This window comes from Ctenopharyngodon idella, chromosome 11 (assembly GCF_019924925.1).
Source record: "Ctenopharyngodon idella isolate HZGC_01 chromosome 11, HZGC01, whole genome shotgun sequence".
NCBI lineage: Eukaryota > Metazoa > Chordata > Actinopteri > Cypriniformes > Xenocyprididae > Ctenopharyngodon > Ctenopharyngodon idella.
In genome coordinates this window covers 22,707,985-22,725,881 of record NC_067230.1, presented here as the reverse complement: position 1 = coordinate 22,725,881, position 17,897 = coordinate 22,707,985, and the positions used below count along the sequence as shown (strand labels likewise).

Here is a 17,897-nt window from a genome sequence, read left to right as displayed (position 1 = left end):
ATATTTCTCATTATTTTTATGATAATGGAATTATCATCCAGGGGCGTGTCCAGATGGTGCCCCTATAGGCAGCCCTAAAATTTGATTGGCTACCTGAGATGCCACTTTCAATGTATTAACTATGATTGGCCAACTTCTATGTCAAAAGCGGGAACGTTAACACCAAATATAACCTTTTAGGTTTAAAAGGATAGTTCACCCAAAAATGAAAATTATCCCATGATTTACTCTCCCTCAAGCCATCCTATCTATCTTCTTTCAGACTAACATAATCGGAGATATATTCAAAAATATCCATGCTCTTCAAATGGTAGTGAATGGGGGGCCTGTTTTGAAGCCAAAAATAAATGCATCCATCCATCCATCATAAATATAATCCATACGGCTCCAGGAGGTTAATAAAGGCCTTCTGAATCGAAGCGATGGGTTTTGTAAAAAAAAAAATAAAAAAAAATCCATATTTAAAACTTTATAATCTAAAATAACTAGCTTCTGCCAGACGACCATACGCATACTGCGCAAGTCGACTTGAGCCAAATGAGTAACTCTTCACGTGATGTATGTTGCAGGATGTAGGAGTATCGTAAGCTTAGACGCCTCTCGCGGTTCAAACAAATATAGCTGGCCAACAAACTGAAGCTCCTCTTCTATTATATCGAAATCCTCCGACATTTCTCTTTAAAATGTCTCGTTTTAGACTTCTAATTCATGACCGGTGTTTTGTTTTGCTCTATCCTCTGCGCGTCCGCGTTCGTCATTGCATACGGCCGTCTGCCGGAAGCTAGATACTATATAAAGTATATTTTTCTTACAAAAACCCATCGCTTCATTTCAGAAGGCCTTTATTAACCCCCTGGAGCTGTATGGATTATTTTTTTTATGATGGATGGATGCATTTATTTTGGGTTTCAAATCACGTTCCCCATTCACTACCCTTTGGAGAGCCAAGATATTTTTAAATAGATCAATGGGATCATTTTCATTTTTGGTGAACTAACCCTTTAAATAAAGTGCAAATTTTACATTGTGATTCAGTTAATTAGCCATCGATTTGTTTTGGGCTAAATATATTATTATATGAATTAATGAATGACGCTTAATCTATTTTGTTGTCATGTGACCAGAATCATGAGAACTAAATGTCTTTCAATACTGTAGAGAGAGAGAGAGAGAGAGAGAGAGATTACCTTGAAAATTATGTTTGAAATATGTGTAGTTTAGTACTTTTACATGTTTCTACCATTTTCAGTCTTTAAATCAAAATCTTTGTATAGAACATACTTTTTAAAAACGTGTGAATGCCACATGAATTTCTAATAGCCTGACATGTTTTTTTTTACCTAGATTTTTAAATGAATTTATCTTATTTATCTTCACAGACATCCCTATTGTCCCGCATGCACGAAAACTTAGTGAAACATGAAAACTCACTGAAGCTGAGTGGGGTTCATTTGCAGATACCCTAGGTGACGCTGTTCGTAGAAACATTTCCAGCGCTTGATCTTTCCAGGTTCTATGCAGTTAATGCAGGGGAAGACATCTCACAACGTATATGCCTATAATGATCTTTCAAAACCTTTTCAGTGTAGGGAAAAATCCAGCACGAATAAATCGGCTTAGTGGACAGAATTAGAGGGGAAGGGTTTGGAGCCAGAGTAGGATTAAGGGAAATTGTGTGAAATAAAAAGCGAGTGATCACGAGTGACTGTGTTCGTGTCTGCTTCTAGAGGGAGGGAGGGAGAGAGAGAGTGAGTGAGAGAGAGAGAGAGATTTTCATCCAAATCCATATCTATTTTTTAATCCTCGTCTGTGCGTAAACGTTGGTTGCAGCCTTCGCGAGGAGACTATTTCACAATGCAACGCTTTTAATAATCTTTACGCAATCTCCAACAACCTTACATCCTTTGAAGTGCGCATTTGTTTTAAACTTCCATCTTCCCTCCGACACTTGGACAGCATTATGACCAGTTTGTGGAATCGCATCCCTTTGGAATGGTGGGAAATACGCGGCGAGCTGCCGGAGAGCATGTAAACGCAAATGGAGTTTGGGATTTATTGCAAAATATGGGAAAGATGACCGTCCTGTCTTTGTGTTTTCTCTTGTGCGCTGATCTACTGCAAGTAGCTGTTGGTAAGTAATTGTTGTGTTGTGTTTTACGCGCTTTATAGTAGAAAACATTAATTCTGCACAGCGTTTCGAATTCCGCACACACACATTCTCCTCAGAAAACGGTGCTCGCACATATTGAGACATCTTTCATATTTACTTAGATTAAGTTTGTCCGTTTTATGCGAGACGCCGCTTAGTTTGGATTCTCCGAGAATATCAAGGCTTCAGGCACGGTACTTTGGGGTAGTGTTGGCTGGGTAAGAGCACAGACACCGGGTGAATGTCATTTTTCATACGGTACATTGTGAAACAGCAGGACGTTTGAACATTCTGACGCCCAGGAATAAATGAGGCTGAACGCATTAGTGCCAAGAGCTATTGACTTTAACTCTGATCATATTTATTATTTCATAATCAAATCTCATGATTACATATGCACGATTCGTAAGTCTGAAAAGAGGCACACATTTGGCTTTTTTTTTTTTTTTTGGATGAAACGAGACATACCTTAACCAAGGGATCATCTCTCTCTCTCTCTCTCTCTCTCTCTCTCTCTCGGCTAAATAATAACCAGTAGTGTTGCATTATGGGACAATTGAGTCATTTACCAATTTGTTTATTTTTTAAATATTTTCTCTTTCTGGCGAATTTGACCCTCATAATTAAGGTTTGAACTTCTCTAAATGAAGTTGGTAGAGTTCCAAAGTATATTCCTTTAACAATTACGTTTTATTTCTAGTACATTTCTAGTAACCATAAAAGTTAGATTACAAATCAGAGTGGGCTATAGACGTTCATGAACTGAAATCATCGTGAGAAGGTAACCATGACAACAGTAAACTGCTCATTCACTTTCCTTTACAGTGCGGTACATTGACAATACCTACACATTATTTGTCGTCTTTTATACACATTTAAAAAAAATACATTTGATTAATTGTACATAGCCTATGGGGACGCCGTTATACAATTCAGAAGTGCGAAACAAAGCAGATTACTGAGAGATTTTCTTTAAAAAGTAATCCCCTGAAAGTCATTGAATAATTCACACACTGACCCTATGTAATAGTAATGAATGCAGTTAGTTGTGCTGTATTCTTACTTTCTGTACTTTATTCTAATGTTAAACTTCATTTCACTGTGGAAAAAAAAAAAAAAAAAAAAAAAACTACTGTGGAAGTAGGCTAGGAACATATTGTAAATTCACACTGAAGAGCTTTCCCCTCGTTTCACTCTTACCAAGATGTTCTTCCACCCCCAATCTTTCCATGCCTTGATTTACATAATGCACGAAGCATGTACTGTATGCTGTAACAGCCTGATACCTGGAGGAAAATTGATATTTACTAAGGAAAGCATTACTGCTGTGAGTTAGTGACATTTTTCATTGCTGACTATTTTATTTTCTCTTGCAAACAGTGAAAGAAAATGTAATAAACACTTTAAACGTACAATTTTAGGTGACTGTTTGAACCATTGTGATATGCTGTGAATTTGCTTAAGGTTGGGGACTCTGAGTTGACTGAAAGTCTGTATGGGGTGTCCCTGAGACTTTAAAGGTTGAAATCCCCAGTTGTACTTGATGATTGATGTGTTCAGGTTCTAATCTCAGGGCGACATCTGGCACGTTTATGGTACTCATCTTCACCCCGCCCAGCTGTTTTCATTCTCTCTGTACTGGAAGATTACACGTCCACATGCAAAACCCCCACAAAGATATTTAAATCAAGATAAAGGCAGTGATATAACTCCAGCGGTGTCCCGCAAATAATGCCTTACAGAGTGAAGCGATCATTCATAATTTCTGACTGCACTGGTGGTTGGCGTGTCCCATATTTTAATACAGGCCACCTGAGCATTATGCAGGATGGTGAGTGAGCGAGAGACAGGGAGAATCATTTATTGTTGCATGAACCATCAGGTCTCAAAGTTCAGCTGAGGTTGTGGTCACAAATTGCGGTATGGACAGTCTACAGCCACAATTAATGGACAGGAGATGTTTTTTATGGGTTGAGTGCCATTGTCATCCTCCTATTTCCTTTCCATCACCATTTCAGTGTCCTGCTGCCTGGCTGGTTTACAATTTTGCACATAATTTTATGATCAGCAGTTTTTGATGACAGTAATAAAATTAAGATTGACAACCGTATTGCTTTGCGATCTTCATTAATGCTGTCATTCGGCTAGCTGATATAAATGATTCATATCATTTATTTACTGGCATGTCATTCAAAACCTGTATGACGGATCTTGAAAACACTGCCAAAACATGATCTATTATGCAAGTCCTCAACTATGATCTCTTTCAGTAGACAAGGACGTCTGATTGTACATGGCCATTTAATTACATTTAAGATTCAAAATCGTGATCAATCCAAATGGACAAGTTTCCTTTCTGTTTCTTTTAATAGTTAAAGACAACATTTCATACTTTAGAAAATGGATCCATCTTTCATCAAGGAGCTGTTCTGCCCTCCTGACATTACGGCTACCTCAGACTTTGGAAAAATCTTCTAGAAATATAGCTCGTCTGGAGGTTCTGTTACTCCTAATGACCTTTAACTCTAGGAGTGACCCACACCATCACCCTCTACACCCCTCAGAGCTCAGGGCAGTGCCGGCTCTCCACAACTGAGCCATTCAACCCCCCGGTGGATTCCTCCATTTTCTCTTCTTAAGAGACTTCTTCCCTAACAGATCCATCATGATCAAGTGCACTAGCTGCAGTCAGAGACAGGTGTTGGCAATTCCAGCTTTAGTCTTCAATAATCACTCTTTGATTTCCTGCCTCCTTTAGAAGACATAAATGTGACCTTCAGGAGCTTCTTTGTCACCCAATACAAACTTGAATCTTCCAAATGAAGTATTCAAAGGAAGACAAATGATTTCTCTTTATGCTAACAGTCCAAAAACACACTTATTTCTGTCTTGGCTCAGTTAAGTTGCATTGGGGGGAATGAATATGAATCATCTGCTTTGAATTTTTAGATGTTACAAAGGAAGATGTCATCTAATCATGCAGATACAGTACAAAAACATGATACATCAATTTAATTTTGATCTGATAATGTCTTTTGATGATGAAACATCAAAGCAAGTACATTCAAATGCTGATCTGTTTCAGAACTGAGTGTAGTCAGTTTTCTCTTTCAACAGTTTCATCAGCCACATTTTAGAGGTTCATAGAGCAGCAGTTCTCAACTGGTGGTTCGTAAAAAACAATACAAAATGGTCACAGGTCTATTTTTGTTATATTTATGCAGTTGGAAGATGCTTTTATTCAAAGCAATTTAAATTGCACTCATTGTATACATTTTATCAGCTCATGCTTTTCCAGGAAATTGAACCCAAGAGCTTGCCGTTGCTAGTATCATGCTTTGCTGTTTGAGCAACAACGCTGTTATGAGTGCAAATAACAGGGGAAAACAATGGGGAAAAAAACATAAAATTCTGTCATCAATTCCTCTCTCTCATGTCGTTCCCATCCCGTAAGACTTTTAAGAACACAAATAAAGATATTTTTATTGAAATCTGAGAGATTTCTGTCCCAACATTGAAAGTCTATTCACCCAAAGCTCTAATGGTTCAAAATGTCCATAAAGAGATTGTAGAATAAATCCACATGAATCGAGTGGTTTAATTGAAGTCTTCTGAAGAGACATGATCGATGGAACGATATGAGGGTGAGTAATTGATGACAGAATTATAATTTTTGTGTGAACTAACCCTTTAAAGGTAGGGTAGGCAATTTTGGAGAGGCTAGCAATAGCAAGCTAGCTTTGAAAGCATAAGATCCCACCCTGCCTTCAGAGCGTCTCCAAAGCCACGCCTCCTCCAAAACACATGAACGTACACAGCAGAGTCTGCAAAGCATCATGAGGCTGCGTTAAACTACCTCATGTCTAGAAGCACATAACTTTACAATAATAATGAACATAAACAACTTACAAAGCTCTTACTTGTACCATTTGACTGCTGCAGATTCATTTCGGCATTGATAGTGTTGAAAGAAATGCTTAAATCCGAGTCTGAGGACATGAACCGCTCCGGGTAGAATGTCACGGGTTACCATCTTGTAATTTTGGTTACAACATGGTGTGAACGCAGCATACATTGTTTTGGTTCAGGAGGAACTGTAAAAGGCAGCTGCTGTATGTTTGCGGCGCTCTGTGACTTTCTGTCTACAACTCAGCATAGCCTTACAGAATACATGTTAAAGGGTTAGTTCACCCAAAAATGAAAATAATGTCATTTATTACTCACCCTCATGCCGTTCCACACCCGTAAGACATTCGTTAATCTTTGGAACACAAATTAAGATATTTTTGTTGAAATACGATGGCTCAGTGAGGCCTCCATAGCCAGCAATGACATTTCCTCTCTCAAGATCCATTAATGTACTAAAAACATATTTAAATCAGTTCATGTGAGTACAATGGTTCAATATTATTATTATAAAGCGACGAGAATATTTTTGGTGCGCCAAAAAAACAAAATAATGACTAATATAGTGATGGCTGATTTCAAAACACTGCTTCAGGAAGCTTCGGAGCGTTATGAATCAGCGTGTCGAATCATGATTCGGATCGTGTGTCAAACCGCCAAACTGCTGAAATCACGTGACTTTGGCGCTCCGAACCACTGATTTGACACGCTGATTCATAACGCTCCGAAGCTTCATGAAGCAGTGTTTTGAAATCGGCCATCACTATATAAGTCGTTATTTATTTATTTTTTTGGCGGACCACATATATTCTCGTCGCTTTATAATATTAATATTGAACCACTGTACTCACATGAACTGATTTAAATATGTTTTTAGTACATTAATGGATCTTGAGAGAGGAAATGTCATTGCTGGCTATGCAGGCCTCACGGAGCCATCGGATTTCAACAAAAATATCTTAATTTGTGTTCCGAAGATTAAGGAAGGTCTTAAGGGTGTGGAACGGCATGAACTAACCCTTTAACAGGCAGGTAGGACTGAATTCAATGATTGGGCAAACATTTTTTTGGTTCTGAGACTTCCACAGAAGATATATGTACATGTTTTAATATGTAGATAACTTCAGTAATTGATTACTATCAGGATGTGAAGAGAGTTTGAAACAGTTTAACAAAAGGTGTTTAAAAATAGCCTACACTACCTTTAAGATAGCAAAATCAATATAAACTAAAAACAGGAGGCAATACTTCATGTGTCATTTTGCTGTTGATGTCAGAGGCAGTGTGTCTAACTCAACTCAAATTTGGGGGGGAAATTGTCTGAAATTAATCTGTCACTTGGTAAAATCTGTTTTAAATACTCAAAGTGTATTTGAGTTGGTATCTTGACATTAAACTGTGAACAAAGTAAATACAGGTTAAGTAAATACAGGTTCATTTTGCCCCAAAGATACATATGGTTTGTGCAGTGAGTTTTTGGCTGCTGAGAGCATGAAACCATTGAAATTCAAGAGACATTTAGAACCAAAATTGACAATTTTCCTTTTCAGCCTATGTCATGTTAACAATTTTGCATATTGTTTTCGAGTCTGTGCAGTTCATGGTAATATTAATAAATGTTCTATTATTCCTGTTTCTGCTGTTGGCATTGGAAAGGTGACAGAGCTCAGGGCTTCCCAATCCAATGCTGCCATTTCTTAACAGCAAACGAAAACAAACATAATCCATCTGAATATTGACGGTTGTACCATACCGGCTGTGTTCCTGTACTCCTTGTCATACAGAGAACATAATGCTTTCTGCAAACTATACTGGTGTAAGCAGGTCGCTGTATTGTATAAAAGCTTTAAGGGCTTCAGTCAGCAGGGGGAGAATAGAAGAGCACATATTGAATAATGCAGCGTGGCTGTAAAAATTCTTGTTTATAGAAGGGTGGAATAGTGCATCAATACTGTACTTACAGTACTGCTTCATTAAACTATCATTTCAGGATCAGAGGACAGAGATAAATGGATTTATTTCAGCTATATTTTCATCAGCACCATTCGTTAGAATTGAAGATACTAGGTGCTGACTGTTAACAAGTAGCATTGCAATGTTTATTTGTGTTTAGATGCTCGTATCTGTGCACCTGCGAAAATGATTCTGATTAATGAGCAGGCTGAGGTGATCTTTACTGGCATGCCTGTCCTTTGACATGGAAATTTGCTCAAGTTGGGCAGCTTTGTCTTTTGTTTTTGCAAGCATAAATTAAATGATTACATGGCTATGTGCTGAGCTGTGGATTTGGCAGCCCTGTGCTGAAAATTGATTACCTTTGACAATTTTTCGTTTGCAGACAAAGCTATTGTCAACTCTGGACAGATGTTTTGAAACTACAGTCAAATGAATTCAGATTTAATTCATCTAGCTGTCTTCGTTTCTCAAAAAGGCAAGGTCAGTGGCAGAACAGATGACCCTTGTGACACTTACATTTCAGACCAGTTTTATTTCAAACATAATGGGGAATATTTGAAATTCAAATTCAAAGCTGAATGGGAAGGAAATTAAAATTTTACATTTTCTGCATTTCTTTTAAAAAAACATTTTCACTGGCCTTCGCATTTAGTAAGGGATAAATATTAACTAGGACTTGCCACCAAAGCTAAAAAGAAAAGAAAAATTCCATGTACACATAATAGTACAAAATGTACTGTCCAATTAGCCACAATAATGTTTTTATATTTGTCATTTAACATCTGGTATTTCTCTATTGTAAAGTTTACTGTATTATAAATGTATATAATTATATAATACACTTAACAATAAGGTTTCATAACAGTTAACTACATTAGTTGAACTAAAAATTATAAATACTTCTAAAGCATTATAAAGCTAAAGGCATAGTTTACCCAAAAATGAAAATTCTGTCATGTACTCACCCTCAAGTTGTTCCAAACTTTTCTTTGTTCTACTGAACACAAAGGAAGATAATTTGAAGAATGTTTGTAACCAAACAGTTGTGGGACACCATTGACTTTCATAATATATATATATATATTTTTTTTTTTTTCCATACTATGGAAGTCAATGCTGTTTGGTTGCAAACATTCTTCAAAATATATTTTTACAGGTTTGGAACAACTTGAGGGTAAGTAAATGATGACAGAATTTTCTTTTTTGGGTGAACTATCCCTTTAATGTTAATGTGAATAGGGTTTAATAAAACTAATAAACACTAATAAAATCAAAAGTTGTATCTGTTAATGTTATTTAATGGATCTGAGCTAACATTAACTAAAAATGAACAGTTGTAACGTTAATGAAGATGAATAAATACTGTAACAGGTGTTTCTCATTGTTAATTAATTTTACTTTACAATAAGCTTCTATTGGTTAACTATAAAGTGCTATCATAATATATAATTATTGTTGTGATTTGAATAATTAATTGTAATATATAGACTACAATTAATAATCTTCATAATTTTTACTATTTAGGCCTAATAAAGTTAATTTCTCACGAGCGGCTCAGTGCTCCACAGGTTTTTCTCACGATCGGCTCAATGCTCCACAGGTTGGTTAAGGGGCAGCTTCCTGTCTCCTCACATTGTTTAGATAAGTGGTTGTGTCAATAAATGCTTTGAATGACAATAGCAGAGAGTAGAAGCCATCTAAAGCTCTTCACTCATCTTCTCTGAGCTCATCACCGAGTCTCTAATGCAAAGGATGTGCATCTCTTCAGCTGAATCATGTTATGAAGGGCTCTCATCATGACAGACAAAAAAAACATTAGGATGTATTTTGTGGCTGTACAGGATATGGCTGCAACATCAGATTAGATGAATAAGTTAATATTTTCCATAATCATACACACACTTACAGCAGAGCATTACTGCAGGGATTCAGTAAGGCAATAGCACATGAGCAGATGAGTGCTGTTGTGTTGAATATAATCTTTATATGGCCATCTTATGCAGCAATTCAATAAACAAGAAGTTATTTTTGAGTAATGCACATTTAATTCACAATATAGCAGGTCTATTTTGACCTGGTAAGGAAAATACATATATGGTTTCCAAATGAATTAGGGCCGTCATGACACACCAAGCTGACGGTCCGCCGTCGGGCTGTTGGCGAGCGTCTATCAGGCTAGTTTTTGTGGTATGTTCCACACATCGGCGTCTCTAGTCGGGCTTAAGTCAGCGGCAGTTTGTTGAATCGGCATCAGGGCCGTCTGCGAGAGAGATCACTCCGATTGGCTGTTCAGTTAAAAGCAAAAGTGATAAAACTAGCAAAGAAGTCAAGATGGCACAGACAGAAGGCTGTTCTAATTTTACGCCATCTTATCTGAGCATTCCAATATGTGAATATTTTCATAACAACATGAGCCGCCTGGAATGAAGAAAGTATGATTGATACTCAAAATGGTACGCAAGTGCTACTTTGTTTACTGTTTGTATGCAGTCCTAGTTCGTCTTTTTTCTTTTTAAATGAAGACAATAGACAATTGATACCTTATTTTGATAGTTATCCTCTTACACACAGGCACAGAATCCATGCTAGTTGTCAGTCAGTTGTAGTCTTTGCGGTGTGTTCAAATGCAGCCTTTTGTTCAAGACGCAGCCCAAGCGAGGCACAATCGGCTTATGCATTTCTTGGAAATTGAACCCATGACCTTGGCATTGTTAAAAGCCACACTTTATGTTTGAGCTACTGTTTGGCATTTGAATGAAGCCACAGTGGGATTAATCGTGACTAAACTAGACTTTTGATGATACAATATTGCGTCCTGTGCACCATGGTGGCTCAGTGGGTAGCATGAAAGTTGCTGGTTCAAGTCCCAGCTGGTGCAGGAGATGTAGAGTTTGCATGTTCTCCCTGTTTTGCATCCTTCATATGGTAGTGTCAAGCTCAGAAACATGCAAACTCTACATCTCCTAGTTTCTAGCAGTAAATGTTGGAATTAAATGTTGTTGTTTTTTAGCAAATTAAATGGCTGTTTAGTGCAGGGTGACCATATGTGCCATTTTCCCAGGACGCGTCCTGTCCAGGATTTTGCATAAAGTGTCCCAGTTTTGGTTTTGTTTTCATAGTAACATGTCTGCTGAGATCACGCACAGAATAATTGTAACGTTTTGTAGTAATATGCATCTTTCTCCAGCAGTGTCAGTGGCTTTCCCCTGCAAACATTCACATATCCTTTAAATTCCACCTGCAGCCATGGCTTCCCAAATTCAGTGACCTGCATTTCACTTGCCACAGATTCTGGATGCTGCATGCTTGCTTAAACTGATTCATGCCTCTTAAAATCTCATGGCCTTCATAAATATTTCGCTTGTCTGTGTACTTCATATCACTTATATTACTAAGTTCTTTTTTTTTTGTGCCATTGTAAGGATTGTTGTTTTCACACTATGAGATAATTATTTAAAAATTTGGCCAAATGACTTGTCTTATAGTCTCGCTTTTGCTCTTAATAAGGTGTAAAAGGAGTTTATGCATTGATTTCTCAAGGTTATTGTGCTGTATATTGATTTTAATCTCTTACCGCATTCATTTGAAATCCTGGGAGGTCAAAGTTCAGACATGAGCTTCTCAGTAATGAACCTCTAATAATCTTGATTCTAGTCTTGCTTGGAAGTTCTTCTGTTGCAGGAGTGGATGCAGCGCTGGCACAAACACATAGACATTTACTGAGTGATGTTCTTCAGAGCGTTTCCAAGATTACTTTTCCTTTTATTTCTGTACTTACGAAGATCATTCAAGCTGTGCTGCCCAGTGAATGAGAACTTCAAGAACACATTCTGGAACTTATTATCTTGACATATTTAGGGCCCGAGCACCGATGGTAATTGCTCGGTCAATTATTCTTCTTCCCCAAAATGAATCGCATTTTTGAGGGCCTAAACATGCTCGAAAACTCATGAAACTTTGCACATGTGTTGCACACAATTTACATCTGATATGGGTTTCAGAATTAGGTGTGGCAAAATGGCTCGATAGCGCCACCTACAAAATTTCAATTAAGTGCCCTTTGCGCTACGTTTCACGTACAGGTATGAAATTTGGTAGAAACGTGTAACATCCCAATACCTACAAAAAATTCACTGGGTCCAAAATCTGAAAACCCAACAGGAAGTGAGATATTTTGAATTTTCTCTGCAAATTTTTTGCAGTTTTTGCCATTTCTAGATGTTGTATTTTAACAAACTCCTCCTAGAGCTTTGATGAGATCATTATCATATTTGGTCAGTGTAATCTAAAGGCCGAAGTTAAATTGCAAAGATCTAGAGTTTTCCATGGCGGCCTGACAAAATTTGATGTTTCACCATTAAACAGGAAGTTGTTGTAACTCGGGCAAACAATGTCCGATCTGCTTCAAACTTCACATATTTTATTGGAGTCCTGGCCTGAAGACGTCTACATTCCAATATCCAGTTACAGTCATAGCGCCACCTGCTGACAACAGGAAATATCATGATTTACACTGTGATTAACTCATTGAGATTTAACCAGAACAACATCATATTTGGTCAGTCTAATCTTAAGGCCTTAGCGATGTTAAATTGCAAAGTTTTCGTTGAACGGTGTATCTGTTGAGGCCTTGACAAAGTCTTATGTTTCACCATGAAGGAGGAAGCTGTTGTAAGTCAGGCATACAATGTCCGATGTGCCCCAGACTTCACATGTGTGACAAGAGTCTTGCCCTGAAACACATCTACATGCAAATATTAAGTTAGTCATAGTGCCACCTGTTGGCAACAGGAAATGGCATGCTTTACACTGTAATTCACCCTTGAAACAGATTTAAATATGCCATGAAGTTCCAAACATGCTAGAAACACGTTAAATCATGCAACACTTGGCTAAGTGCTAATGTAGGCGATTAACGCCACGAAACAGGAAGTTGTTGTAAACCAGGCATACAATGTCCAATCTGCCCCAGACATCACATGTTTGAGAAGAGTGCTGCCCTGAACACATCTACATGACAATATTCAGTTATAGTAATAGTGCCACCCACTGGCAGTAGGAAGTGATGTGTTTAACACTGTAGTGCACAACTAGCAACATACTAATACTAAAATATGCAAATGAGGGCTAAACATGCTTCAAACATTCTAAAACATGCTAGCAACACTTAGCTGAGTGCTAAAGCATGCTATTATCGTGAACAGGAACTCAAGCATACAATGTCCAATCTGCCTCAAACTTCACATGTTTGAGAAGTGTCCTGGCCTGAAGAAATCTACAAGCCAAAATTTAGTTATAGTCATATCACCACCAGCTGGTAGCAGGAAGTGTGGCAAATACAAATGACTGATGTAGTCCTCCTATATTTATATACTTAAATGCATATTGCCCATCGTGCTCTGTTTCCTAAAGCCACCAGGTGGTGGTGGCATAGGTGTGAGGGTCCTTGCATCGCTGCTTGCAGCTTTAATGGATAATATTTTTCTTCCGCTTTTTTAAAATAAAGATGATTATATATATTTAAAGGGTCACAAACAAAGCAAACACCTGTTAGCACAGTGCTCGAAAGATAAAGTGGTGAACACTAGCCAAAAGTATTATCATCAATCTTAACTGTTGGAAGCGGGTTCAGGGGTCAATGCGCAGAGAACAAGGCCTGTTTTGATGAGAATCATGGAAAAAGAAGAGGCCACAGTGTGTGCTTGTGATTAAATGCAACAGCATTCTTCCTTTATTTCAAGGTTAATGTAGACTATAATTACAGCTCTACTTGTTCTGTGAATCCAGGGTCATAGATCAAGTGGTCAAGCATCTTGAGATGTTATGACATCCTATAAATGGCCATCAAATGTAGGGCTTTTTATGATGTGTCTGGGTTCAAAATAATCCCCTTGAGATTAAAGTGTCCCTATTTTGTTTTGAAGTTCTCCTACAGTTTGGTTTGCAACACCTCTTTCCTCACAGTGTGAAAGGGTTCGATCAAGGATTCGGTCTCTTTAGACCCCTCCTTTCTGAGAGCCTACTCTGCTCTGATTGGTCTGATGGCCCAGTCAGTTGTGATTGGTCTACCGCTTACAGCATGTGTCAAAAACAAAACAGCCATTAAAGTGTTAGATCACTCAAAAATGAAAATGTTGTCATTCATTACTCATCCCCATGTCGTTCCACACCCATAAGACCGTCGTTCATCTGCGGAACACAAATTAAGATATTTTTGATGAAATCCGAGAGGTATATGATTCGTCCATAGACAGTGATATAATCAACACTTTCAAGGTCCAGAAAGGTACATTGTTAAAACAGTCGACGTGACTACAGTGGTTCAACCTTAATGTTATGAAGTGACGAGAATACTTTTTGTGCGCAAAAACAAAACAAAAATAACAACTTTATTCAACAATCTCTTCTCTTCCCTGTCATTATCCTTCCATGTTACATTATCCTTCCATGTTTACATCCGAATGCCGGCTCGGTATTAGCCGGCTCTGGTCTTGTGAGCAGCACGGCCATTAATGAGTCGCCGTTCTGACATAGAACCTGTAAGCACTGGATGTAAACAACATATGAGAATGGCAAAGAAGAGAAGATATTGAATAAATTCGTTATTTTTGTTTGCGCACAAAAAGTATTCTCGTAGCTTCATAAAATTAAGGTTGAACCACTGCAGTCACGTCGACGGTTTTAACAATGTCTTTAGTACCTTTCTGGACCTTGAAAGTGTGGATCATATTGCTGTCTATAGACGAGTCATATACCTCTCGGATTTCATCAAAAATATCTTAATTAGTGTTCCGAAGATGAACGAAGCTCTTACGGGTTTGGAACAACATGAGGGTGAGTAATTAATGACAGAAGTTTCATTTTTGGGTGAACTAACCCTTTAACTTATTTGAATTTCAGTTCCAGAGGCTTCCTCAGCCCTTGTATACAGTGATATGAACAGTAATGATGGCGTTGGTTTTACTATATCAATTCAAGTCTGAGTCCTCATCCTTTGGAAATGCATCCAAAGTGGATTTGCTTTTGCAGTGAAAAAAAAACAAAAAAAAACAAAAAAAACAAAAAAAACAAGCATCTGTTGAAAAAACAAACAAAAAAACAAGCACCTTTTCAAAATGTCGACAATACAAACCAAACTCTTCCAGGCCTCAGCTACCACTGTGGTGTTTAAGGGCAGGTTAAAGTAGATTGATGTCGAGCAGCCAATGAAGACCACAGGCGGGCATTATACAAATTATTTTCAAACGTAGGTTTGAGCATTAAGTAAGGCTGGAATTACTCATGACTCATTTCAGGCAGTTCAGAATCAATTCTTCCTTTTTGGAAGACAATAACTCCATTTATCGTGCATTTTGATCTTTGCAGACCTTTGACATTCGCAGCTATATAACACACTACATGAAAGGTAATCTGAAAAATCATAATAGAGGCACTTTAAAGCTCTATGTTGCTACATTTGGAAACATAAGAAACAGCTCTTTTTCGTGACAGCCCATCTCTGCAAGGTAAGGTGGTGCTGAAGGAAGGTTGTGGCGGCTGTATTAGTTGGGAATTTAAGGATTGTGATCCGTGAGCTGATCTGAGGCTTTCCTCTGTCCTGTTTCCGTCTGCCTGTGACAGCTGGGCTCGACACAAGAGGAAGTGAGAATAGATATTGGCAGGAAAGAAGAATGTGCCAACCTTTCTCTCCACCAATCGTTGGCCATTGGCACGGTGCCTCAATCGCTGCTTGCATTAAACGATTGGACAAGAAAAAAAGGAAATCATTAGGGTATGCATGAATAATGGTTTATATTAAATTGACAGTTTCTTTATGCTACATAGGATTTGTTAGATGTCATGTGTGTTTTGCTCTCTGAATACAAGTTAGAGGTGACTCTGAATGCCCTGAAACCCCTGTATTAATACAAGAGTGACAACAGCACAAACATAAAACGATCTTGCAAATTGCAGTTTCTATTGAAGGTTTTCAGCCATTCCCTCCCTTTACAGTAAAAGCAATGGACTGCAAGTGATTGGCCAATTTTAGAAGAATAAAATCTTTCTGGCTTTAGATTTTGTACATGTCGTGTTCACAGTATGCTGGCCTTTATCATTACATCTGCTTTTGTTCTGTTGACAGTGCAGTTATTGCTCTTCCAATTCTATTTTGGCTTGAAGAGTGATCATTCCCCTTTTCCAAGCCTGTGTAATAATAAAAAGCCAGTTTATTGCAATTAACCAAACAAAAATGAAAACTTTTTTTGAATTGCTTTTGTATGATTGTTTCATTTTCAACTCTGCTATACCATGATGTGATGCTCATTTTTGTCTGGATTTATTGAAATGTTTAAAAATGCATAAAATAATAATAAAAATATCTTATTTAGATATTTGTTATGTATTATTTGTATAGTTCTTTAAAAAGCCTAGCTTGGCTCAACTTTTTGTCTTTTATTTACACATTTCTTATAAATTATTTCTAAAAACACGTTTTAACTATTAAATATTGATAATATTTTGTTATTTCATAATATTTGTTCACCAAATCAATAGTGTAATCATCATTGAAATCCAACATGAAGGTAGCCATTTTTTGTCATATGGTACAGTAGTAATAACACACTAGTAAGGCTGCATATCACGACTGCCATGTCATCAAGGGCCGCCGAATTCCATATCAATTTGAAGAATCCTTGAAGGCAGACTTTGTTCCGTGTCCTTCATTTTAGCTGCTTTTGAAGGATGCATCAGGTGTATTCTTTGCACCCTTCAGTCACCCACAATCCTTTGCACACATTCCAATTCACAAAAAAGAACTGATGGAAAAGGAGTTGGCACTGAGCTCATCTGAGTTCATTATGAAATGTAATGTTGTAACATAACATGCATGTTGTAAAGGTGCAATAAACATTTTCTGGTAAATGCTGTTGATATTTGAAATCACCAACACAAACATGCCCCTATCTTGATGCCTCTGCCCCTGCATTCACGTAGACACTATGCAGCACATGCAATGACTATGGAAGAATCTGCTGTGCCTGCCGCCTGAGGGTATGATCATCAGTAAGTGAAAGCATTTTGTGTTATTATGATATTTCAGGTCGAATGTCTAATTGTTATCTAACTCCTCTACTCCTTCAATGGCAAAGTCATCCTTTCCATCCAAAAAAAAAAAAAAAAAAAAAACACTTTTCATGAACAGCTCACTACATAACACTATAGTCCAAGACAAGTAACTAATATATTACAAATGTTAGAAGATTAAGGGGTTATATTGATCACTAAAAGGGGAACCAAAAGAAATAAACATATTAGGAGTATGTTATCTCACTTTTTGGACACACTTTGGGTGTGAGGAAGCTTAGACATTCCAGGCTTAAAGGATTAGTTCACTATCAAATGAAAATTACCCCAAGCTTTACTCACCCTCAAGCCATAGGTGTGTATGACTTTCTTCTTTCTGATGAATACAATCGGACATATATTAATAAATATCCTGTATTTCCGTATTCAACTTAGAAGGAAAGCACAACGCCTCTCACAGTTCAAAAAGCTTACGCTACGTCCTATTCAACTTACGGAAAAGCTTAACTGATGAGACGCCAGCTTACACTTTCTTCGTAAGTTCAATACGGAAGGCCGTCTGGCAGAAGCTAGATATTTTACTTCACAAATTGTTAATTTTTTTTTTTTTTTTCTGCCATCTCCCTCTTTCTACAGTTGTTCTGCTAATGTCTGTCTTGTGCACTGAGCTCTTTTCCCTCATAATGAGTGTATACGCACCTTACTGCTGATTGGCTACAAGTGTGTTTTAGTGCTTGGGCCGATCCACTTTTCAACAGCGTTTTTAAAAAATCGCATACTGCACCTTTAATTGTGCCGTGACAGAGATTGCTGTAGCGCC

General features: G+C 37.6%; 1 protein-coding gene across 2 annotated transcripts in view; it reads left to right on the top strand.

The window, feature by feature from the left end:
• Nucleotides 1-1,550: 1,550 nt before the first annotated feature.
• Nucleotides 1,551-17,897, top strand: part of igsf21a (immunoglobin superfamily, member 21a) — a 220,966-nt gene continuing 204,619 nt past the window's right edge. Inside the window, exon 1 of one of the 2 annotated variants that reach the window (XM_051911709.1) lies at nucleotides 1,551-2,131. In XM_051911709.1, coding sequence (XP_051767669.1) covers nucleotides 1,993-2,131 — 139 coding nt within the window. In that variant the 5' untranslated portion in view covers nucleotides 1,551-1,992. The remainder of the gene's footprint in view (nucleotides 2,132-17,897) is intronic. The other variant, XM_051911710.1, reaches the window with a different exon arrangement.